At 41.3% G+C, this 25,670-nt stretch overlaps 2 protein-coding genes across 2 annotated transcripts in view; one reads left to right on the forward strand and one right to left on the reverse strand.

Moving 5' to 3' along the window:
- Positions 1-4,974: 4,974 nt before the first annotated feature.
- Positions 4,975-11,493, reverse strand: LOC5577456 (dnaJ homolog subfamily B member 12). The gene is made up of 7 exons (XM_001663332.2): positions 11,268-11,493; positions 11,036-11,200; positions 10,781-10,958; positions 9,890-10,286; positions 5,718-5,833; positions 5,496-5,659; positions 4,975-5,350 (listed from the first exon to the last, which is right to left on the reverse strand). Exons 2-7 carry the CDS (start codon positions 11,160-11,162, stop codon positions 5,238-5,240), a joined length of 1,095 nt encoding a protein of 364 aa, XP_001663382.1. The 5' UTR covers positions 11,163-11,200; positions 11,268-11,493; the 3' UTR covers positions 4,975-5,237.
- A 13,194-nt stretch (positions 11,494-24,687) lies between these two features.
- Positions 24,688-25,670, forward strand: part of LOC5577454 (cytosolic carboxypeptidase 6) — a 73,220-nt gene continuing 72,237 nt past the window's right edge. Inside the window, exon 1 of the mRNA XM_021854442.1 lies at positions 24,688-25,660. Within this exon, the coding sequence (XP_021710134.1) occupies positions 25,642-25,660 (19 nt within the window). The 5' untranslated portion in view covers positions 24,688-25,641. The remainder of the gene's footprint in view (positions 25,661-25,670) is intronic.

Raw genomic sequence — 25,670 nt, forward strand, 5'->3', positions numbered from 1 at the left:
GGCACGGAGGCCACTTCCACTGACCTGCGATCGTCCGCATATCGTCCGCAAAGCCAAGGAGCATGTGCGATCTTGTGATAATAGTGCCATTTCTCTGCACGCCAGATCTGCTATTAGCACCCTCGAGTGCAATGTTGAACAGTAAATTTGAAAGTGCGTCTCCCTGCTTCAACCCGCCTAACGTCACGAACGAGGTTGACACCTCGTCTGCGATCCGAACACTTGATTTCGAACCATCCAGCGTAGCACGTGTCAGCCTAATTAGTTTCGCCGGAAAACCATGTTCAGACATTATCAGCCAAAACTCATTTCTTTTCACTGAGTCGTACGCCGCCTTGAAATCAATAAACAGATGGTGAGTCTGCAAGTTATACTCCCCGAGTTTGTCTACGATCATTCGCAAGCTAAACATCTGGTCCGTTATCGAACGGCCCTCACGAAAACCAGCTTGGTATTCGCCGACGAAGGACTCCTCGAGCGGTCGCAGTCTGTTAAACAGGATGCGCGACAGAATTTTGTACGCCGAACTCAGCAGGGTAATTCCTCTGTAAATGGCACACTTCAGTCTGTGCCCTTTCTTGTAGATAGGGCGGATGAGGCCATCCAACCAGCCGGTGGGCAATTCTTCGTCCTCCCATACCTTCAGAAGTACTCGGTGGATCGACTGGTAAAGCTGCTCGCTTCCGTGCTTGAGAAGCTCGACCGGGATCTCGTCCTTCCCAGCAGCCTTACAGTTCTTCAGCTCGCTGATAGCCTTTTTAACCTCTCCTATAGTCGGTGGGTCCACAGCTTGATCGTCGTCATCAATGTTCATCCTGTTGCTTGCTACATTTCCATTTCCACCGTTCAACAATTGCTGAAACTGCTCCTTCCACCTGGCAGCCACAGCCGTTTTATCGGCGCAAATTCCCTTCTCGATCATTGCACATGGCGGGCACTGGTACGGTATTGTGCCGCGCACCATTGACCGTTGCATAGAATCTCCGCATATCATTCCGGTTCATGCTTTCTTGAGCGTCAGCTACCACCCTTTCTTCGTGCTGCCTTTTCTTTCTGCGGTGGATTCGCCTTTCTTCGGCTCTCGCTGCCCTGTACCGCTCTCTATTCTGTCGGACACCGGCCACAAGCATACGGCTTCTGGCGACATTCTCCATGTCTGTCACTCTCTGGCACTCTTCATCGAACCAGTCGATTCGTCTTCGTCGTTGACCAGTGCCGATCACTTCCAGCGCCGTTGTTGTCACAGCTTCGTGGATAGGGTCCCACAGGCTGTCGACGTCTCCAGCAACGTTGATACTTCCCAACTGCTCGTCTAGTTGCTGACGGTACTGCGCAGCTACCCCATCAGTCGACAAGCATTGTATATTGAATAATATCATCTGATATATTCGCTTTGCCTGTGAAAGAAAACACTTCAATCTGGCACGACTTAGTGTCTATTTTGCCTGCTACCTTGCCAAGTTGTGGCTTAGCTTTCTCGTAGTCCTGCTTCGTAGTAAGGACTGATTGTCGCAAGTTTGTCTAGAGTTTTTCTGGAAATTTTATCAGTATTCTTCATCAGGAGTTGCTCCAAGATTCCAACAAAAGTTTCTTCAAGAATAACTTTAATAATTCCTCCAATGATTCCACCAGGAGTTCCTCCAGGGATTCCTTTAGGAGTTCATATGAAAATTCTATTAGGAGTACCTTCAGGGCTTTCGTCAGAGTTATTCTGGGGATTTCATCAGGAGTTCCTCCAGGGATTCCATCAAGGGTTCCTTCTGAGATTTCACCTGGAATTCCTCATGAGATTCTATCAGGAGTTCCTCTAGGGATTCTATCAGGAGTTCCATCAGGAAACTTTCCAGGAATTCCTCCAGAAATTTCATCAGGATTCAGCTTGGGATTTCATCAGGAAACCCTCCAATAATTCCATCAGGAGTTTTTTCAATAATATCTTTGGAGAGATTATATAAGGAGTTCCTGGAGGAATTTCATCGAGGTTTCTTCTAGGGATACCACAACGAATTCTTCCAGGGACTCTCCAGAGATTCCATCAGGAATTTTATCAGGAGTTCCTCCAATGATTTCATCTAGATTTCCTTCAATAATATCTTTAGGAATTCATACAAGGATTCCATCAGGAGTCTTTCTAGGGATTCTCTCAAGTGTACCTTTAGGGCTTTCATCAGAGTTCTTCTGGAGATTTCATCAGGAGTTCCTCCAGGGATTCAATCTAGAGTTCCTTCAGAGATTCCATCAGGAATGCCTCCAATGGTTTCATCAGGAGTTCCTCCAGAGATTATAGCAGGAATTCATCGAGGAACTCCGTCAGGATTTCTTCTAGGGATATCGTAAGGAATTCCTCTAGGGATTATAAACGGACCCGCAACGGATATCAGGAGTTCCATCAAGAATCTTATCAGGAATTCGTCCAGGGATTCTATCAGAAGTCCTTCAATGGATTTTATCAGGAGTTCTTTTTTCATCTGGAGTCCCCTCAAAAATATCTTAAGGTATTCCTACAAGGACTCCATCAGGAGTACCTTCGGATGGAGGAGTTTCTTTAGGGATGTTGTCAGGTGTATCTGTAGGGCTTCCATGAGAGTTCTTCTGGGGATTTCCTCAGGAGTTTCTTCAGAGATTCAAACTAGTATTCCTCCAAATTATATTCTATCAAGAGTTCCCCCAGAGATTATATCAGAAGTGCCTCTATGAATTCTATCAGGATTTCTTCTAGGGATGTCGTCAGGAGTTCCTCCAGAGATTCTGTCAGGAGTGCCATCAGGAACTTTATCAGGAATTCCTCCAGGGATTTCATCAGGAGTTCCTACAGAGAATTCATCAGAAGCTTCTCTAGATATTCCATCAGAAGCTCCTTTTGATATTCGACCTGAAATTCCTCCAGATATAATATTAGAAAATCCTCAAGGAAACGTATCAGGATTTCATCTAGGCATTATATAAGGAGTCCACGGATTACTTTAGGAATCTTATCATCAATTTCTTCAGAAATTTCAACAGGATTTCCTATAGAGATTCCATCAGGAGTTCCCCTAGAGATTATATCAGGAGTTTCTTCAGAGATTCCACCTGGAATGCCTCCAGGTATAACATCAGAAGTTCTTCTAGGGATAACATCAAGAGTTTTTCTGGGGTTTACACCAGGAGTTTTTTTACGTATTTCACCAGGAGTTGCTTCAGAGATTTCATTACCATTTTCTTTAGATAATCCAGCTAAAATTCCTCCAGGGATTCTTTCAAAAGTTTCTGTAGGGATTACATCAGCAGTCAGTTTCATATAAGATTTCAATTCCATATAAGATTTCGTTATAAAATCCTCTCCAATGAAGATTTCACCAGTAATTCCTTCAGTGACTTCACCAGTATTTTCTCTAATTATTTCACCAGTAGGGAAATTCGGGGCATAATGGACACATTTTGCCCCGGGTGTTCATTATGCCCCTAATCCCCCTAATTTTTCGAGAGAGAAGTTTTTTAAGAAATTTCACCAGGGTTAACACTGGGAATATCACCAGAGTTTCGCTAGAATTTCTACCAGAAAAATCTACCAAAGATTCGCCAGAAGTTCTACCACAAAACACTTCAAAGGTTTTACTAGGATTTCCTTTGAGGGTTTTGAGAAATTCCTCCTGGGAATTAACTTATATTTACTCAGATGAATAAACAAAACATTTCTCTGAATGCGTTCAGGTTGAATCCCTAAAGAAACACCTAGACGATTTTTTTTTGAAATTTTTGAAAAAAAAAATCCGTGGGCCAATTTCTTGATAAGTCCTTGGAGGAATGACCAAAGAAATCACTGGAGAAATACCCAGAGAAATTCCTTAATAAATTTCTGGATAAACTTTTAGAGCAACCCCGGAAAGAGTTCTCAAAAGAATTCTCTAAGGTAATTCCTGGTAGATTCCTTGGAAAAATCCTTCAAGAAATACTGCAATAAATTCCTTTAGGAATCCTCGAAGAAATTTATGGTAGATAAGTTAAGTTATTTGGTGGAATTTATAAAAGAATTTGATGAAGATTCCCTAGAGGAATACCGGAGGATAACCTGGCGGTACCTCTCAAAAAATTGCCAGCGGAATCTCTAAAGGAATTCCTGATGATATGATGTGTACGAAGTTTTGATGAATTCTTTAGCAGTATTTTTCGTCGAATCCCTGAAAGCTTCCAGGTGGAATCCTTGGAAGAATTCTTGGTAGAATCCCTGGAGGAGCTCCTTGATGAATCTTTGGAGAAATTCTGGGTAGAATCATTGTAAGAGTAAATCTCTGCATGAATTTCTGCAGAAATCTCCGAAGGAATTTCAAGAGAAAAACGGTGAAGGATTTACTGGTGGAATTACTAGGGAAACCACTAGAAGAATCACTGAAAGATTTTTGATAGGTGCAATTCCTGGTGGAAATTCTTGGTGGAATTTTTGATAGAACTGCTGTATCAATTTCTTGAGCCATCACTTTTAAAAATTTCTAGAGAAATTCCTGGTGACAACGCAGGAAATCCTGATAGAATCTGTTTAGAAATTCCTGAAGTTTCGAGGGGGATTTTTTGGTAGAATTCTTGAAGAAAGCATTGGATAAACCACTGAAGAAATCTCTCGGGAAGTATTTTATAAATAAATGAAAGCACTCCTACTCGTCGTTCCATGTCTTGTCCATTTGTGTCGCGACCAGTGATGAGTCGAAACATAGTGCTCTTCCTCTAATTAACTAGATAGTATCTTCAATATCGAGAGATGGAGAGATGACTGTTCTTTCAACTAGGCTTTCTTTCAGATTATGCTTCGATATCATAGTTAATTGTTCCAAGATTTTTTTTTTAATTCAGATAAATTAAATACGATGTTTCCAAGTAGACTACTTGTTGACTTGACTTCCATCCACAACTCTACTTTGACAAAATACAACAACCCTTAAACCAAAATTTCAACGATTTCACAGAAAATGCTTTCGATAGAATGACAACAACAAAAAATGGGGATTTACACAATTGTTATATGAATAAAAAACTTGAATCACTATGAAACACGATCAATACCGTCAAACGCTTGTACACAGTGAAGAACAAATCACTTCTGTTCCATTTTATCGCGCGTTTTTATGTAGGTAGATGGGCAGTTATTAATCCTAAAAACGTGCAATTCAGCTAAGAGACGTGTGAGGGCTGACTGTTTTTTGTTTTCTCGACTCAACTTCAACGCTATTTAACAACGATCGACGACAACGACCGCCTCGGGACTAGTTGTTGTGCAAGCTGTGCAGCTTATCGCACGAGGGCGTATTGATGTGCTGGGCTTTGTAGTACAGATCTCGATCGCCAAAGTTACGTGCCTTCATAAGCATAGTTTCCTCTGCATGAATGAAGGGAAATTGGAAAAAAGAAGAAAAAACGGGTATAAAAATGTCGAAATGCTATCCGAACTAGGAGTATAATCATTTGCAAAACAGAACTACAAATGTAGCACACAAATTTGAGTAAAAGTATCGCACACTTACTGTAATTTCGTTCTCGATAGCACGAGTGTTTCAAGTTGTTGAGGTACTCTTCTTCTACGGAAGCCTCCAGCCGACCCACGGATCCTTGATACTCCGAGTGGAAGTTTTCCTTTACGTAGTATGGGATCTTCAGCTGGTTGGTTTTGCGAGCGACGGAAAATTTCCTGGAAAATAATCACCATTAAGCCATGATGAGCTGTATACATAATTATTGTTACTCACTGGCTGGGAGTCAGACTGTAGATCGGATCTGATATGAACATCGAAGACATCATTGATAGAGCAATCAGTAGAATTATCGGCAGCAGATTGATGAATGCTGCATAACCCGACTGAGACTGAAAGAAGAAGTAAATCATTAGATCAAGTAATTATTACATCAGCAGGGCTGCTAGTAACTGTCCGAAAATAGTAACATTAGAGACCTCATACATGAAAAAAGAAACCAAGAGACCACACAGAAACGAAAAAGAGTCCTAACAGTGACTAAGAAAACAAAGATGTACTAGTTTTCAGGAATTAAAAATTCTTAAATTAAGGCAATATCAATAAATAGACAAATATAAACATAAAAAATTATACAGGTGAAAACTATACTGCTTGTAAACATTGGAACACAATCTCATTTTTATCCATTAATATTGTCTTATATTTACAAATATTAGCAAAACTATAACATATTGTAGTTGCATAAAGATTAAATTGAGTAGAGTAGAGGATTTAACAAGTATTCGAATGGTTAAATTGTGAGGATACGATCATAGTTATTCATTACCTAATTCAATGATTTTTTTAACTACTTTGAGTTTACAACGGTCTCGATTCATTGAAAAATTTAAAATATCAACAATGAAGATGTTTTGAGCATACTTGTATGATTTGTCAGAACCAAAAGTATGTTCAAGTTACCTTCTGTTCAAACTCATAGAAATTTCGGACGAACTTTTAAATTATATGAAAAATTACCGCAATGTGTAACTAAATTTAGACCATGGGTCGACGAAACGGCAAAATTCTCTCTTAAGAATGCCTCCGAAATGATACTTTAGACACGTTTTATTTATTTATTTAATGGGTTTTACATCAATTATCTTGATAAAGCCTCGCCAACAACATTTTTCCAATTCACTCGGTTCATGGCCGCTTATCTCCATCCTTGACTGTGACCCACGCTCTCCAGATCCTGGTGCACCTGGTCAATCCACCTAGCTCGCTGCGCTCCACGCCTTCTTGTTCCGACCGGATTCGTAGCGAACACCATCTTTACAGGATTGTTGTCCGGCGTTCTTGCAACATGCCCTGCCCAGCGTATCCTTCCAGCTTTAGCTGCCTTCACGATACTGGGTTCGCCGTAGAGTTGAACGAGCTCGTGGTTCATCCTTCGCCGCCACACGCCATTCTCCTGCACGCCGCCGAAGATCGTCCTTAGCACTCGGCGTTCGAAAACCCCAAAAGCTTGCAAGTCCTCCTCGAGCATAGTCCACGTCTCATGTCCGTAGAGGACTAACGGTCTTATGAGCGTTTTGTACATCGTGCATTTGGTGCGGGGTGAATCTTTCTTGACCGCAGTTTCTTCTGGAGCCCATACTGCCCATAACTGCATATTTGTAACATTCGACAAAAGTAGGCACTGAGTAAATGAAGTGTGGATTTCTCGTCAGTATGGGAAAGCCCCAAAATTTCAAAAAATTACCGAGAACTCAACAATGCTTATATGAAGCTGAATGAGCGGGATGAAGCTCATCTCGCATATTGGGTGACTAGTCAGAAAATAATTCTGATAGAAATTTCTTTGCCACAACATTACGAGGCCCATGTATAATCTCAATGTGACTGTTATGCGGTTATATTGGCCAATGTGACAAAACAACTTTTTTTTTTCCGAACTTTCTAGAACAATCTCACAGATTTTATTAGGTTAGTCGAAAGTATTGATGATTTGATGATGTTCTACGGTATTAACTCGAAATCGTCAAAAATGTCGAATGTGACAAATATGCGGTAATGGGCAGCAAAGTAGGCACGACTTCCACTGATGATGCGCCTTCATATTTCCCGACTAACGTTGCTGTCAGCCGTCAACAAGGATCCGAGGAAGACGAACTCGTCCACCACCTCGAAGGTATCCCCGTCGATCGTGACACTGCTTCCTAGGCGGGCCCTGTCGCGCTCAGTTCCGCCTACCAGCATGTACTTTGTTTTCGACGCATTCACCATTAGCCCGACTCTTGTTGCTTCGCGTTTAAGGCGGGTGAACAAATCTGCCACCGTTTCAAATTTTCTCCCAATGATGTCCATGTCGTCCGCGAAGCAAACAAATTGGCCGGATCTCGTGAAAATTGTGCCTCGACTGTTAATTCCGGCTCTCCGCATGACACCTTCAAGCGCAATATTGAACAACAGGCACGAAAGTCCATCGCCCTGTCGAAGTCCCCACCGAGACTCGAACGAACTGGAGTGTTCGCCCGAGATCTTCACGCAGTTTTGCACACCGTCCATCGTTGCTCTAGTCAATCTTGTGAGCTTCCCGGGAAAGCTGTTCTCGTCCATGATCTTCCATAGCTTTACGCGGTCAATACTGTCGTATGCCGCTTTGAAATCGTTGGACAGATGGTGCGTAGGGACCTGGTACTCACGGCATTTCTGGAGGATTTGCCGCACGGAAAAGATCTGGTCCGTTGCCGTCGATGAAACTTGCTTGATAACTTCCGGCGAACTCGTTTGCTATAGGTGATAAACGACGGAAGAGAATCTGGGATAGCACTTTGTAGGCGACATTTAGGATAGTGTTTGCACGATAATTTTCACACTCCAGTTTGTCGCCCTTTTTGTAGATAGGGCATATAACGCCTTGCTTCCACTCCTCCGGTAGCTGTTTCATTTCCCAGATTCTATCAGCCGATGCATACAAGCGGCCAACCTGTCCGGGCCCATCTTGATGAGTTCTGCTCCGTTATTATCCTTGCCAGCGACCTTGTTGTTCTTGAGTTGTTGAATGGCATCAGGTCCGTCGCACTCGGGCTCAGATTGGGTACCACTTCTAGTACTGCATTTGGTCCCTCGGTAGTGCAAAAGGTACCCAAGTTTGACACATCGCAGTACACTTTTCACGGCATTCTAGATTACCTTATGAGCCATAAAATTTTGGGCATTTGCAAGGGACATGAAGGTCTTTAATTTGTCTTTGATGGCATCCTTAACTTCCCCCATCATGGGAGCTGGTTAGTTTCCATTGTCCGCTGTGCTGACGTAGCCATCGCCTACGCCTTCGCTGTCCTGACCTTCTGTGCATGTGTTCTTTGCGCCATTCAGGTGTTCATCGTAGTGCTGCTTTCACCTGTCGATCACCTTGCGTCCGTCTGTCAAGATGCTCCCATCCTTATCCCGGCACATCTCGGCTCGCGGCACGAAGCCTTTGCGGAATGTGTTGAGCTTCTGATAGAACTTCCGCGTTTCTTGAGAACGGTACAGCAACTAAATCTCTTGGCATTCCACCTCTTCCAGGCGGCGCTTTCTGTTCCGGAACAGGTGGGTTTGCTGTTTCCGCTTCAGTCTATATCGTTCTCGTCGAACCAATCGTTTCTTTAGCTCCGTTCCACATATCCGACAATGCTTTCGGCAGCGTCGTTAATGGCTGCTTTGACTGTCCTCCAGCAGGCCTCAAGAGAGGCGCTATCGAGCTCGCCCTCATCCGGCAACGCTGCCTCAAGATGCTGCGCGAACGCGTTGGCGACATCCGGTTGTTTCAGCCGCTCGAGATTGTACCGGGGCGGGCGTCGGTACCGTACATCATTGATGACGGATAGTTTTGGGCGCAGTTTCACCATCATTAGGTAGTGGAGCGCCACGATAGGTTCTGACGTCGGTTATGTCGGAGAAGTGCCGTCCATCGATCAAAATCTATGTGTAGTTCTGTAGATATCTCGAACGAAATTGGAATGGAAGATGTTCTGTTCTTTAAGAACGTCATTGACGAACCAATAAATTGGCATTCAAAGAAGTAATACTGAGAAATACCTAAAGGAAAAATTTGGCAAATACTCACCAGAATTAGTTTCAGGTAAAATTCTTGCAAGAAATCTTAAATAAAAAGTAAAAGCTAATATGAGCAGTAATACTTGTCGTAATATCACAAGTAATATTTGTCGCTATTCTCAAAACAGTACGGCCGGATTCTCTGAAAAATTCTTATGAAATTTATAAATTCCTGTTGAAATTATTTTTGTTCTCTTAATTCCTGTATGATCACGTTTCGACTCCTATTTGGTCTCTTTTCAGTCTTTTTCGGGTCCTGTTTGACCTATATTTTGGTCTCTATTTTTAGCGATAAGGCCTGAAAGTTTCTATTTTCAAGACACTCAATCGTTACCCGCCCTGTTTTAATTCTAACAAACCTCTCTGTACTGCTGCTGATGTTCGGCCCGATGAAACCGTCGCTGTCGCATGTAAACGTGCGAATTGGGTATATTGCCCCCGAAGAACATATTGAACAACTCCTCGGCCGTGAACTCCGTCTCGAAACCACGCGAATAGGCATACTCATACTGGGCACGCGTTCTTCTGGTCGATGCCGGACGCTGCTCCTCGGAACCGTACAGATCGTACGACTTTCGTTTCTCGGCATCGGTTAGAATGGCTACTGCATTGCCAATCGCTTTGAAAGCTTCGGCCGATCCTGGCGCCTTGTTCTTATCCGGATGCAATTGCAGCGCCAGTTTCTTGTAGGCCTTCTTGATGTCCGTATCGGTGGCCTCTTTGGTAACTGCTAGCACTTCATAGTAATCCTTACACCTGAAATCAATCAAAGTTGTTATCATCAACAGGAATGGCAGGTGATTTTGTTTCAATTTTTCTGTTTCTGTTCTTCAATTTCAATGTATTCAAATTGCTCAGAAAAATAAAATCACTGAAGTAATTTTCGAAAGAATTGGTGGAGGAAACTCTGAAGGAATCACAGAAGAGATCCCTGGAGGAATTGTTGGAAGTATTCCTTAAAGAAATACGTGCAGCAACTTGTAGAATAGTCGCGTAATAAGCTCTGAAGGTTTCATTGGAGTCTCAAATAAGGAAAATAGGGAATAAAGAGACCATTTTAAGGCTAAGTCTCTAAAAAAAACTGCTTCCTGAAAGCATTACAAAAAATATATAATTAGAAATAAATGAATTGAACAAATTAAATAATTTCAAATTGCCTTCACACATTTTGATGTTTTCCGCTATATTCAAATGTCTTCCAACCTGGCATTGCTGATGATCACCAATCTGTACACTTAACTTCAACTTACTTCTTAATCCTCTTGACCGCATCCAACTGTTCTGGTGTGTAATCCGCTTCGGATCCCGAGTCTGCCTTGGCTGTGCTAGATCCGGAAGCCGTTGGCCGTTGTCGCAAGCCATCGTCCGAAAGATTTCCAGAGGAAGCGCGCTTCGTATACGCTCCGCATTTGATCTTCTCCAGCAGCTCTACAACCAGATAACAGATTATTGATTATAAACTGTCCTTTGTTATCTATTACGCATCAGCCTCCAAAATTTCTTACCTTCTGCTCGCTTTGTCGGATGGAGAGTCAGCGATTTAGCTAGCAGCTTTTCTGCCTTCTCAATTTTACCTTCGGACAGGTAGGATACTGCTTTTTCCACGCAGTCCTCGGCCGCTTCCCGGTTCATCGTTGGTTTATTTTTATCCTTTGCTCTTACACACGTTCCTGTCGATCAAAAATATGACAATGATGTAAAATTTTGCAGTCTCCTCAATCCACAATCTTTGCTCACCTGATTTGCTACCGCTCGCTACGATTTGAACACTAATCTTCCACGATTCCGAAGACTCCTCAATTTCTTCTACCACGCAAAATACTAAGCGAGAGCAAATAAACAACCAAAATCCTACAAATTACTTCATTATTTTCCAATGGAACCGATTTTTTCACTTTTCAAGAACGAGAGCAAAGGAATGAAAACATCACGTCAGAGTTCTTCGCTGACGAAACGTCACTTTTCTCGTCGCGCAAAAACGTCAACAAGCCTGCCCTGATGGCTTGTGCGAAAACGTTTGAATAAATTAGAGATTACATAACGTGCGTAACGCTCATGCACGCATCCTCAAAGATTTCTACTCAGGTCCAGGAATACGCAAAGCGCAATAGGGTAACGGTCGTATTTTGTAGCATCTTTAACCGGGGGCGACTATTCAGATGAAAGAGATGATCGCCCAACAGAGCTGTCATTTAGTTAAGTCACTCATTCTCACACCGGTCACTACCATATTTAGTAAATAGATATTGCTTTTTCAGTCAACATATTGAGTTGTAAAAATTATGGTGATCATTTCAGGTGGGGAATTTTTGGAATTCTGCTCGTATATCTATAATATACTGGTGCGGAATAATTAGATTTCCATCGCATATCTTTGAAATTCTTCATTGTTTCTGTGAAAATCTTTGCTAGCTCTGTTAATCATTCGATTTTGATACAAATCTTTGCCATTCCAGTTGAAATATTTGGGGGTTCTCTGGTGTGTGGTACTGAATGAACATTGTCATAGATTTTGTCTTATTATGGCTGACAATCAAAAGCCTGTTAAGAACATATATATATATATATATATATATATATATATATATATATATATATATATATATATATATATATATATATATATATATATATATATATATATATATATATATATATATATATATATATATAAGGAATATATATAAGGAAAAAGTTCTGTCTTTTTTTTAAACGTGAAGACCTCTGTAAAATTCTATTTAAATATAGGTAAACCTTCATTATTTGTAATGAAATGTTTACCATTTCGAGTGTTATAGCCAAATTATCCCTAAATTATTTCATTAATCAATCTATTTTTTCTTAACGGCTGACTTTTGACTGAGCTATCCTAACTTCCTCTTGCAGTGTTTGTATTTAGGCTTTTGTTGGTTGTATTCTTCTGAAGTTTGTCCGTCTGATATTTCACTATTTGTTTCTTTGTAGATTTTTTCAGCTTTAGTTTTAAGTTTATCTCCATGTTAAGTTAAAGTAAATCCTTCCATGTAAAACTTGGTATGCCTTCCTTATTCGTTTCGAATCTCATTTTGTAAGCAAGTTCAATTGGATTATTATTTTCTCTTCTTAGAATATGACCTTAATAGTTTATCCACACAAATCTTACTCTTCTGTTAACAGTTTTCCCATCTAATAGTTTTCGTGCATTGAATTTCAGATTCAATGACTTCTTACAATTATTTGAAAATGTTTCCTAAAATAAGTTTCTCGTAATTTGCCAATCCTATTCTGCTTTTCTTGGCGCGGTAAATGGCTGGGCATGGCGTACCATTGGTACCTTGCGTACCTGCAGGAATAAAATAGACCCCTTTGTGCGGTCCTTAGCCTCTTGCCCAGCAACTCCTATCCCTACCTCCTCGTGGTACTGGCCGGGGTACGAGTAACCTTGGGGAAGATCGGGTAACCAACCCCCGGTGGGAAGTTTGGTCGTATGCTGACAGGGAAGGGGGGGTTTGCTTTTCAAACCTGGAGCGTCTGTACTCCACGTTAGGAGCGGCTCACAACAGCGTCTGTTCCCCATGTCAGGGGCGGCTGATCATCGTCCGAGTGCCAGAGAAGGACTCTAAGCTAAACTGCGCACTATGGCCCTCCGAACATTTAGGGGGAATGGTCCTCCGGAAATCTAGGGGGTTGGTGTCAGGCCCTGCAAGCCAACCGTAAAAACACATCAGCACCGGAACGTCAACGAGAGAATACGGACCGGAACAATCGGCAAAGACCACAGCGACGAAAATGGACTAGCGATTGGAAACTCGGTACGTGGAACTGCAAATCTCTCAACTTCATTGGAAGTACTCGCATACTCTCCGATGTACTGAAGAACCGCGGTTTCGACATCGTAGCGCTGCAGGAGGTGTGCTGGACAGGAGCATTGGTGCGAACGTTTAGAGGTAATCATACCATCTACCAGAGCTGCGGCAACACACGCGAGCTGGGAACAGCTTTCATAGTGATGGGTGATATGCAAAGGCGCGTGATCGGGTGGTGGCCGATCAATGAACGAATGTGCAAGTTAAGAATCAAAGGCCGATTCTTTAACTTCAGCATAATCAGCGTGCATAGCCCACACTCCGGAAGCACTGATGATGACAAGGACGCATTTTACGCGCAGCTCGAACGTGAGTACGACCGCTGCCCAAGCCACGACGTCAAGATCATCATAGGAGATTTGAACGCTCAGGTTGGCCAGGAGGAGGAGTTCAGACCGACGATTGGAAAGTTCAGCGCCCACCGGCTGACGAACGAGAACGGCCTACGACTGATAGATTTTGCCGCCTCTAAGAACATGGCCATTCGTAGCACCTATTTCCAGCACAGCCTCCCGTATCGGTACACCTGGAGATCACCTCAGCAGACAGAATCGCAAATCGACCACGTTTTGATCGATGGACGGCACTTCTCCGACATAACTGACGTCAGAACCTATCGTGGCGCCAACATTGACTCCGACCACTACCTGGTGATGGTGAAACTGCGCCCAAAACTATCCGTCATCAACAATGTACGGTACCGACGCCCGCCCCGGTACAATCTCGAGCGGCTGAAACAACCGGATGTCGCCAATGCGTACGCGCAGCATCTTGAGGCAGCGTTGCCGGATGAGGGCGAGCTCGATAGGGCCCCTCTTGAGGACTGCTGGAGGACAGTCAAAGCAGCCATTAACGACGCTGCCGAAAGCGTTGTCGGATATGTGGAACGGAGCTCAAGAAACGATTGGTTCGACGAGGAGTGCCAGGAGGTTTTAGAGGAGAAGAATGCAGCGCGGGCTGCAATGCTGCAGCATGGTACGCGGCAAAACGTGGAACGATACAGACTGAAGCGGAAACAGCAAACCCGCCTATTCCGGGACAAAAAGCGCCGCCTGGAAGAGGTGGAATGCCAAGAGATGGAGTTGCTGTACCGTTCTCAAGAAACGCGGAAGTTCTATCAGAAGCTCAACACATCCCGCAAAGGCTTCGTGCCGCGAGCTGAGATGTGCCGGGATAAGGATGGGAGCATCTTGACGGACGGACGCGAGGTGATCGAAAGGTGGAAGCAGCACTACGATGAACACCTGAATGGCGCAGAGAACACAGGCACAGAAGGTCAGGACAGCGAAGGCGATGGCTACGTCAGCACAGCGGACAGCGGAAATCAACCAGCTCCCACGATGGGGGATGTTAAGGATGCCATTCAACAGCTCAAGAACAACAAAGCCGCTGGCAAGGATGGTATCGGAGCCGAACTCATCAAGATGGGCCCGGACAGGTTGGCCGCTTGTCTGCATCGGCTGATAGTCAGAATCTGGGAAACGGAACAGCTACCGGAGGAGTGGAAGCAAGGCGTTATATGCCCTATCTACAAAAAGGGCGACAAACTGGAGTGTGAAAATTATCGTGCAATCACCATCCTAAACGCCGCCTATAAAGTGCTATCCCAGATTCTCTTCCGTCGTCTATCACCTATAGCAAACGAGTTCGTGGGAAGTTATCAAGCAGGTTTCATCGACGGCCGCTCGACAACGGACCAGATCTTTTCCGTGCGGCAAATCCTCCAGAAATGCCGTGAGTACCAGGTCCCTACGCACCATTTGTTCATCGATTTCAAGGCGGCATACGATAGTATCGACCGCATAGAGCTATGGAAAATCATGGACGAGAACAGCTTTCCCGGGAAGCTCACAAGATTGATCAGAGCAACGATGGACGGTGTGCAAAACTGCGTGAAGATCTCGGGCGAACACTCCAGTTCGTTCGAGTCTCGGCGGGGACTACGACAGGGCGACGGACTTTCGTGCCTGTTGTTCAATATTGCGCTTGAAGGTGTCATGCGGAGAGCCGGACTTAACAGTCGAGGCACGATTTTCACGAGATCCGGACAATTTGTTTGCTTCGCGGACGACATGGATATTATTGGGAGAAAATTTGAAACGGTGGCAGATTTGTTCACCCGCCTGAAACGCGAAGCAACAAGAGTCGGGCTAATGGTGAATGCGTCGAAAACAAAGTACATGCTGATTGGCGGAACTGAGCGCGACAGGGCCCGCCTAAGAAGCAGTGTTACGATAGACGGGGATACCTTCGAGGTGGTGGACGAGTTCGTCTACCTCGGATCCTTGTTGACGGCTGACAACAATGTTAGTCGGGAAATACGAAGGCGCATCATCAGCGGAAGTCGTGCCTACTATGGGCTCCAGAAGAAACTGCGGTCAAGAAAGATTCACCCCCGCACCAAATGCACGATGTACAAAACGCTCATAAGACCGGTAGTCCTCTATGGGCATGAGGCGTGGACTATGCTCGAGGAGGACTTGCAAGCTCTTGGGGTTTTCGAACGCCGAGTGCTAAGGACGATCTTCGGCGGCGTGCAGGAGAACGGCGTGTGGCGGCGAAGGATGAACCACGAGCTCGCTCAACTCTACGGCGAACCCAGTATCGTGAAGGTAGCTAAAGCTGGAAGGATACGCTGGGCAGGGCATGTTGCAAGAATGCCGGACAACAACCCTGTAAAGATGGTGTTCGCCACGAATCCGGTCGGAACAAGAAGGCGTGGGGCGCAGCGAGCTAGGTGGATGGACCAGGTACACCAGGACCTGGAGAGCGTGGGTCACAGTCGAGGATGGAGAGAAGCGGCCATGAACCGAGGGAATTGGCGAAATATTGTTGGCGAGGCTTTATCAAGATAATTGATGTAAAGCCAAATAAGTAAGTAAGTAAGTAAGTAAGTATTCTGCTTTTCTTGATTAACACTGCTGCCTTATTTCCATGTGTTATAGTAGGAGGTATACTGTTTTATATATTAGTTTGCATTTATCCCATGAGGGGTTATTTTTTTATAGAATTCGATTACAGTTGACTCTCTACATCTGTTGGAATGGTTCATTTATTGTTATTTCTGATGTTTTCGTATAAATTGTTTCAAAAATTGTCGTAAATGGTAGTGTACTTTATGGGAAAGAGTGGACAAATGGTTCGTGATTATGTGGGTCGTTTTTGGGGGAATTAGCGAAAATATTGCCTTTTCAATGCTCTGAGCAACAAGTTAGTTTGCTTCAAACTGACAGGCGAAAATTGACTCGCAATAAGTCAATTTTGTTTTTCATTGGTGACATTAATGCCAAACATCGGTCATGCACGCAGCGAACTGGACTATCGAAATTCATACATTTTGCCTTATGAAAGATGGAACGATTATCGCAATACGAACGCTTTATGTATCGTTTTAGCATCACTCCATATCAAGGCGTCGATAGGCGCGGGGTGTACGCACGAGCCTATCGATCGCAAGGTCGTTGATTCGATTCCAGGTTGCCGCGAAAACTATTTTTGGTTTTCAAATTTTGGTTTCATGAGGTAAATTTATGAATTTCAACCCGATTCCTTGTGGCGAATTTTCATAAGGGATTCCTATGTTTATCGATAGTCCATTTGCCTGAGCGTGGGATAATTCGCAAAGTAATTCCAACGGCAGAATTTTATTTGATGACTGCTCTTCAGCATATTTCTCAATTCAACGCCCTGATAGCCCTATATGTTTTTGTCTTCTAGAAACCCATGATTTGGTCTTAAGGCTAAGTAGTCCGTTAGGGCCCATTCACAAATTTCATAACGCTGGGTGTCCTTGAGATGTTACAGCTCATACGAAATTTGAAAAATATCCATACAAAATGCGTTACAAGGGGGTGGGTGGGTATAAAAAATTACCATTTTTGGCGTTATGATATATATGAATAAACCCTTATTCGTTTCGACAGCCTTGTTGATATTGCAGCTTGCAATTTTGAACTGATAAAACTCAGTTATCATAAATAAATAACATTGATTCAGAAAAGTATCACTACTTGCGCTTACATGCAGAACGTATGCTGATACTTTTTAAGCTATGTTAGTGCAAAACCAAATGCACCCCCGCTAATTTGAACGGTACCTCATGCAAACCATCGGGGTTCATTTTTTGTTTGAACATCTAGTCACCTGTTTCTGGTTACCTCTTTCTCTGTTTTGTTTTGATTCTGCGTTCCGTTCCACAGCGTACCATTTCACTTGACTCCGTTCCATGAGCTAAATAACGTTATTGCACCATTTTTAATCTGAACGATGTGCAAATTAGCGGGGTACAAATTAAAAAGTGTTCATATTAAATGTGGTCAAACCAACGAGGGTACTCGGTATTCTTCAATTTTCAATCGTTAGACGAATAAGCCACAATCATCGGCCTACTTCGCCTTAACCGACTTTAATTATCGTTGTAGCAAGCTGATTACTCATGCTGATTTTGATTCTGATCATGCACCTACAGTCGCCTCTCCACATCTCGAAATCGAAGGGACCATCGAGATAGGGAGAGATCGAGACAAAGAACAAATTTTTGATGAATACTAGATTGAAAAACACTCCGTTGCCAAGAAAGTAATACACAAACAGACGACATTTTGCGCTTCTAATTTGTTTTGAATTCCAAAACCGTGGCACGGTGTGCCAGAAACCGTTATTAACAGAAAAAAAATGTCCATGAATTCGGCACCTACCATTCGAAAGATATAGTATACAAGCATCTTCTCCGTGAATTTGAAAATATTCTAACGAGGGAATCGAAAGTTTAAGTGATTTGAAGGTTTTAAGCTATTTTGCATGGGATATTCACATGCTTATAAATATTGCTCAACGGTACATCATTATTTACTTGTAAAAAAGTCAAGTAACCATCAGCTTTGCATTAAGCATTCAAAACATGTGATATCTAAGCATCTTCCCTGTAAATTTGAAATCATTACGTCAAGAAAATCAGAAGTTATAGTGATTTGTATATTTACCATTATTTCTATGAAGCTTAAATTAGGGCTGATTTATACGCCTTTGTTATGAAAGTGTACGTAATTTACAAATAAAAATGTCTATAGGACTGACCCTCGGCATTCAAAAGATATAGTAGTCAATTATCTTCGCAGTTAGTTTGAGATTATTTTATCAAAAGACAACATAATTATAGTGCTTTGAAGTTATGGAGTCATAACGATTTTTTTTTTCAATCGTCTGAAATAGTGTTCGCAACACGCATTTAATAATTTCAACACAAATTAACTTAACAGATTTGCATTCAACTTATATCTTACATTGATGAAATGCAGTGTTTCGTTAAATCACAAGCAAATGGGTTCGTTTTTATGAATTTTGTTTCATTTCTGCGTATTTTGCGGGGCAGTGTTTCGTTATGGCCCAAATAAGCATATTGGTAAACCTGAACAATTTGAAAGTGGCACCATGTTGCTCAGTCGAGGTTGGATTATCAACTAGTGAGACCATTTTATGCTAGTTTTTTAAATAAGTTAAAAATGATGGTTCACATTTTATTCATGACAGCGAAGGGGATACGTTTATATATGTGTTTGTTCAATTAATAGTTAGTAGGAGTTTATTGTAGAAATTAACCTTGTTTCATGTTTTGCAAAATATGTAAATGCAACAAGCTTTCTATTTTGTTTAGTTCCTAGAATTATTGGATACTATGAGCGTCGGCTTTTCCTTTAGATACTGATAGATTACTTTTTGGATTGATGCTGCATGATTTGCATCATGCGAAATCTTTGAATAGTTCGTCATCAAAGGTATCGTCATATTGATTCAGTCATGTTTTGTTCATATAAAAGGATTACTTTTTATGTTATTATATTTATTATGTTGATGACTTCATTATGTTTCAGGAGAGGTATAACGGGGTATAACCAGTGAAAATGATGTGATCATCCCTAGGACTATTGTAATTAGGCGTTTTGTTTACCAAGACGAATGTGTAATATAACCACTTCCAATTTTCCAAACTCCCATTGACTTCTCGTGGAAGTGCAGAGGATTCCAACGGCTTCCTCAAAGATAGTATCACGTAAATATTTATTCCATAACCCCAATTTTCATGTATTAGGACACAGCAGGGCGCGGTATTGCTTAGTACAAGGAATGAGAATTCCATTACTTACACACTGAGAGTGCTGCGACTAATCCTAAGTAACATCCGTTGGTTCCTTGTGCATGTATAGTTGCTCTTGTAATAACTGAGAAGCAACAGTAGGCGGTCAATCACGCTATTAAATCACATTGATCAACATATTGATAAGAATTTGTTACAATTAGTAGTGGTAAAAACATTGAACGTGGTAATTTAATACTCAAAATTTACTCTATTATAGGTTCAAAACTTCCAAGTACTTTAGTTGTGTTGTCTCTAGATAAAGTATTCTCAAACTTATAATCTGAATAATGAATAACAATCATATTTTGAATGCCGAGTGTCAGTCAAATGGACATGTTTATTTGTAAATTCTGTGCACTAATATAAAAAAGCCATAAAAAAGCTCTAATTTAGACTTCATAGAAATAATGGTAAATATACAAATCACTATAACTTCTGATTTTCTTGACGTAATGATTTCAAATTTACAGTAAATATGCTTGGATATCACATGTTTTGAATGCTTAATGCAAAGCTGATCGTTACTTGGCTTTTTTAAAATAGCTTAAAACCTTCAAATCGCTATAACTTTAGATTCCCTCGTTAGAATATTTTCAAATTCACGGAGAAGATGCTTGAATACTATGTCTTTCGAATGGTAGGTGCCGAATTCATGGACATTTTTTTCTGTTAATAACGGTTTCTGGCACACCGTGGTGGTCTAGTAACCTTTGATATTGGTCATATCGACATACGGAGAAAAAATTGAGAACGAAAAACACACAGAAACACATCGAGATATGGAGATATCGAGATAAGGAGGATATCGAGATATGGAGAGTGAAAATGTATGCAGACTGAAGGGACTTATGAAATCATCAACATAGGGAAAGATATCGAGATATAGAACATCGAGATGTGGAGAGTCGACTGTAATACATTTCAAATACAGTATCTTACCGATTTTGGCAACAAGGCTCGATTTTTATGTTGCCAAAATGGGGATGTTGCCAAATTCGGGAATTTTGAAATGCTTATGTTTTTATCATTCTAATCTCTAAAAGTGTAAGACAATGCATGGCAGTTACTTTTTTGTCGAGACTGGCACCGTCATGCACCCAGAAATAGAGTTAATGACGAGTGCTTTTCAAGCATTATGCTCATATGCTGAGATTCGGGAAAAGCCAATCTGAGAGTTGCAAATTTAATGATTAGAGGATTGGGCCCTGAAAGCTGATGCAGAAAAATGCAACTTATTTTGCACGTAAGAGGCGGTTTTTCGTGGATTGTAGGTGGGCACCAGCTAATTATAGCTCGTGGGCGATCAGTGTTTGGTTTTTATAGTCTGAGGATTTTTAAATGTTCTATCGGTAAAAATGTTCTAACACTTAATATAAGCCGAAATGCGTCGCGATCGCCAATCGTAAGCTCATGTTTTAAGTGAAAAAAAAACAGCTTGAAGGTGTAAAAATATTATGACTTCGTCGATGAAAACCTCGATTGTGGAGGTGTGGAGCGCATGCTGGTGTTCGGTAAAAGAAGGAATGTAATGTGTTCGCGGTATTAGTTTAATTGTAAAACAAATTCATTTTTAGAAGCATGCTGGTTCAAGCATAAAGGTTGATGTTTTTGTCGGCTGGGTGGATAGTTTGGAGAAATAAGGTTTCTGAATTCTGTTGTCTGCTCCCTAAAATTTCCCTCCCGTTCTAGATGCCCGCAGAATCATGAGTGGAGACTTCACTATCGTAGAAGATCTTCCAAAAATTGTAACGAATTAATTAGGGAAAATATAGTTGAAAGTTTAGCATATTTTTGCATACTGATCCTATTGAACCATTTTTGAATTTATCCAAAAGCTGAGAACAGTTCGTTATTACAAATGACTGCGTTGCATATTGCTTCTTTTTATATTTTTATTTTTACGTAAACCATTGTATAGTTCACCACCAAAGGTGACGGCATTCGAGTAATTTTATAACACAGTACAGGTACAGGTTGCATGGATCCCATTACTTATCAAGGTAAATCCTGAACATGTACTTCCTCCTCCTCCTGTGAGATGCAGAGGTGATCTCGGTCTCTATTTACAATGGTTGTCACACCAAAATTCCTTCCCTTCCCGATGACCGTAAGGACGTGGCCGGCGCCGTTATTGACTTTTTGAAAATTGAACTCTCGAATTGTGCACATTGAGAATGGTTCGCTAGTCCCAAGGCCCATTCACAGACAAACAGACGTCACACTCTCATCATTGTCTATCGACGACCTTTTAAACGGTCGAATCAAAAATATGGTAGGTGGCCAATTCGCCACCCGAAGCGCTCGCATCGTTTTTGTTCGCGTTTGGCGTTTGGCATTTGAAATCAACTTGGCAAATTAAATGTAATATGTTGTTGACAATATGTTAATAAGAGCCTAATTTAATTTCACCAAATTAGGATGGAAGGTAGAGTGGTTCAAAAAATCGTTTTTGCTTCACATCGCTCATTCTAGATCAAATTCTGAGTGTCCTCCAAAAATTTGAGCTCAATTGGATAAAAACTGAGCTTGCACAAGCCCTTTAAAGTTTATATGGGAATTACTATGAGAAAAGCAACCAATGCATTAAATCGGTCATAGTGTTTGCCCATGTGCTCTTGGGAAATGGAACTATGTTGATACTGTCAGATACAACAATCAGCTACAACTTTGTCGAAGACAGTTTTCAAATCAGACGCCCCAGTAATTAGTTATTGATTTTTGAATGAATTGTAAAACTTTGGCTATAATTATTAGGTTGTTCTGCAGGCATCACTGGATATATGCAGTAATACATAGTAGCCATGATTTGTGCGTGCTATTTTTCGCGCCAGGTGTAGCAATGTTGCCTGTTCAGAAGTGAAGTGAGCACTGCTGAAAAATTTGTGACTGGAAGGGTTTTCTTAGTAATCCTTTATAAGAGAGATTCGCGGAAGCTGACATTTCTGTCAAAGCGAGAGCTGTCAAAGTGTGAGCCAAACGGACATGCGTTTTTTTTTGTTTTGAACTTTTCTTGAAAAGTAATGTAATCCGCTTGAAATTATTTCGGTAATAGTAATTTTGCATGTAGCAAAAAAAAGAAATATTTTTCTTTTTTAAATTTTTGTCAATGCGATTATTAGTTGTTGTTTTTTTTCGGCTGTTTGGATATGCAGCTCAAAGATCTATAACGAAACAAAATACACTTTTTAGCAATGAGGAAGTCATGTCCGTGTTACAATATTATTCTCGACGCCGAGCAGAATCAGCACTGCTGGTCTGTTGCCAAATCATTCCATTTTACTTCCGCTTATCTCTCTATAAAGGATCACTAGGTTTTCTAACACAGAGCACCTAGATATAAGAAATGATGAATGTAATGTTTGGAATGATACCAATAAAAAAAATACAAAAGTAACAATAAGCACCTCATTAATGGTACTATAATTTTAAAGCATATACTCAAAGAAATATTTATATATGAAGATTGGGAATAATGCTATTTAAAAAGATATATGACTTTGAACTTTCCCAGATTGTTTTAAAGACACCGACACTTTAATGCGATTACGATTAAGATTAAGATTCTAATAAAAGTAGCAAAGGTGCTGTTTCCTTGCTTTAGGGTGATTCAAAACTTCTATCAGCAGAATAATTTGTGTAGGTACAGCTTGCGAGTGCAATGTGATCTGATTTTTTTTTGCTATCCAAAATTTTCACATTACTCACTATCATAATGAGAACTTGAAATACCCTGTATACGAACATTGTTCATTGAACATTGTACACATAAACGCGTAAACCAGCCACGTGCGATAGAACTAACGTCAAACATTGGCATTGCTTTTGGCTGAAATCACCTGTTGATCATCACTGTTTGTGTTGTTATGCGATACCAGTAACTGATGTTAGGAAATTCAGGCTGTACGCTTCGTTGTTTTATTCAAACCGAACTTTTTGTATGTCTAAATTTAATAAAAACACTAAAATGCTTATCAGATAGATGTCTAATAATGTCAGTGCCTTTACAGATTAAATAATATTATCATGTCTTTCCAAGGTAATGCATTCTGCTAAATATTAGAGTCAAAGTAGGCACACTTATATTATTTCGCAGATTTGCTGTAAAATTTCACCGAAATCTCAAGAGATTTCTAATCGAACAAAATCTGTATAATCATAGAGCAAAATCATTTAGAAAAACTCGAAAATGGTCGACTTGAAATGTGAACTCTGATGGATAAAAAATCATTTCGGGTTGCGCTGAAAATAGCTATGAATATATTTTTCAATGACAAACATCGATATGCAGGAAATCATTATTCTTCTTCTTCTTGGCATTACGTTCCCACTGAGACAGAATCTGTTTCTCAACTTGTTTATGAGCAATTCCATTGTTATTAACTGAAAAATTTCGTTGCTAAGTTTACAAACTTAGTATTCGTATATGTTAATCAGAGAAGTCAAGGTGATTTCCATTACGAAAATTTCCTGTATCGACCGGGAATCGAACCCACACACTTTCAGCATGGCTTTGCTTTGCAGCAACGGAGCTTACCACTAGGCTAAGAAAGGCCTTTCCAATTTACCAATCATAAATTTTCTAAATCCATGCTGCAAGGATGAACGATCCTATATATAGCTCCAGACGACCCTAATCACGTTCGATTGCACATCCACGGCCACTTGGATGCCTCTTGCATTGTACACGGAAGTGTTTTGTCCTTCTCGCACAGATAGCTTTTTGTTTTGCTTGTTCGCTCTTTCCCCGTCTATACCGAAGTCAGTTTCTAAGGACATTGGCGCCATCCCCATTGGATATCGCATCCCCAGCCTACTCCTGCTATCGATCAAACACGTGCGCGCACGGCATCCCACCCGTTCCGTTGTCGTCGCTCGTCACTCGCTATGTACAAAGAGGATTATTATGCAACTTTCATTGTATTATATTGCATTTGAAAACAAAACAAAAAACAGTTGAAATATTCGAAGTTCTCCATAATAAGCTTCAATGAGCAAATAGACGATTTCTCATAAAATCCAAGGCAGAATATTTTTTTGGTTTTCACTAGCTTGTTTCTTATGATCGAGAGCAACTTCCTGTGAAATAAAAGTACATGAAAGTTTCACGATAACCCCCTTTGGACACGGCGTGCATCAGTCGGCTCAATCGAATTATAAAAATTCCATCATATTTAGAGGTATCAACGCGTGGTCGCGGAAGCGGGAACTATTCATGCAAGCACACCCCAAAAAATAGAGGAAACTTTCGGCAAGTTCCGGTGCACGAGGGTCGCCGTATTCCGCCAAGGTAATTTGTCAGCGGCAAGGATATTTCTCGTGTCGCCTTCAATGGCTTTTGCCTATTGCCAGAATTTCGGCAATTTTAGAGCAGTTCAAACTTTCGATTGAGTCGGTTCGACCATTTTCCTACCGTGCAAATGTGGTGAACGTGTGTGGAAAGTGTTTGATTGATTACTTCCGGAAAAGTGCATTACACTGCTTGTAAATGAAGTAATTCAAGTTCAGCGTTGTTTTGTCGGGGAGTCGGTTTCTACGCGAAGTGATGATTGAAAAGCTCGTTCAGAGGAAGATGGCTCTAGACAGATAAGAAAAGTTTCGTGAAAGTTGTGAATAAGGGCGGGCAAAAAAAAGCTTGTAAAATAAAGTTTTCATTTCTCTAACGAAAAAGGCATTTGTGATTCGAAATCAAGCATAGGGAATTCAGGTGTCTTTTATTCACATTCGATACAAATAGCGTCACATTCTGCCAACGACAGGAAAAGAAAAAAACTAACCAGGAGTTTCATGACAACCAACAATAAATTTTGCTCAGGAGACGAGCAATCGAAACAGTGAGTGTAGCCGTTGCTCATCCAAGCTGCCATGAAAGGAAAGAGTGATACAAACGAAATGCAAAACTAAAATCTTATCAGGATCCGTCACTCTAGACTGGTGATTCAAAAGTTTCAAGCGAACTTTTTCATAAAGTGGAGCAATGACGTGTGCCATGGTTCGTTTCCGATGGAAATGCTCAGCGGAAAATTCCTGGTAATTCCGGGTTGAGAAAATGAGTGAGGAGCACGGTTGCTAAAATGCTGCCATGAAACATCAATTTAGTTATCGTTGAAGACAGTACTTGCGGAGATAGATCATGGGAGATTTTGGCTCTGGTAAGTATCA

This window comes from Aedes aegypti, chromosome 3 (genome assembly GCF_002204515.2).
Source record: "Aedes aegypti strain LVP_AGWG chromosome 3, AaegL5.0 Primary Assembly, whole genome shotgun sequence".
Classification (NCBI taxonomy): Eukaryota; Metazoa; Arthropoda; class Insecta; order Diptera; family Culicidae; genus Aedes; species Aedes aegypti.

Coding starts and splice junctions, on each gene's coding strand:
- LOC5577456 (XM_001663332.2), bottom strand. CDS start 11,162: ATGAACCGGGAAGCGGCCGAGGACTGCGTGGAAAAAGCAGTATCCTAC. Junction 5,834..9,889: donor ATCAGCAGCAGTACAGAGAG/GTTTGTTAGAAT, acceptor TTCTTCTTTCAG/TCTCAGTCGGGTTATGCAGC. Junction 5,660..5,717: donor TACAGTCTGACTCCCAGCCA/GTGAGTAACAAT, acceptor ATTATTTTCCAG/GAAATTTTCCGTCGCTCGCA.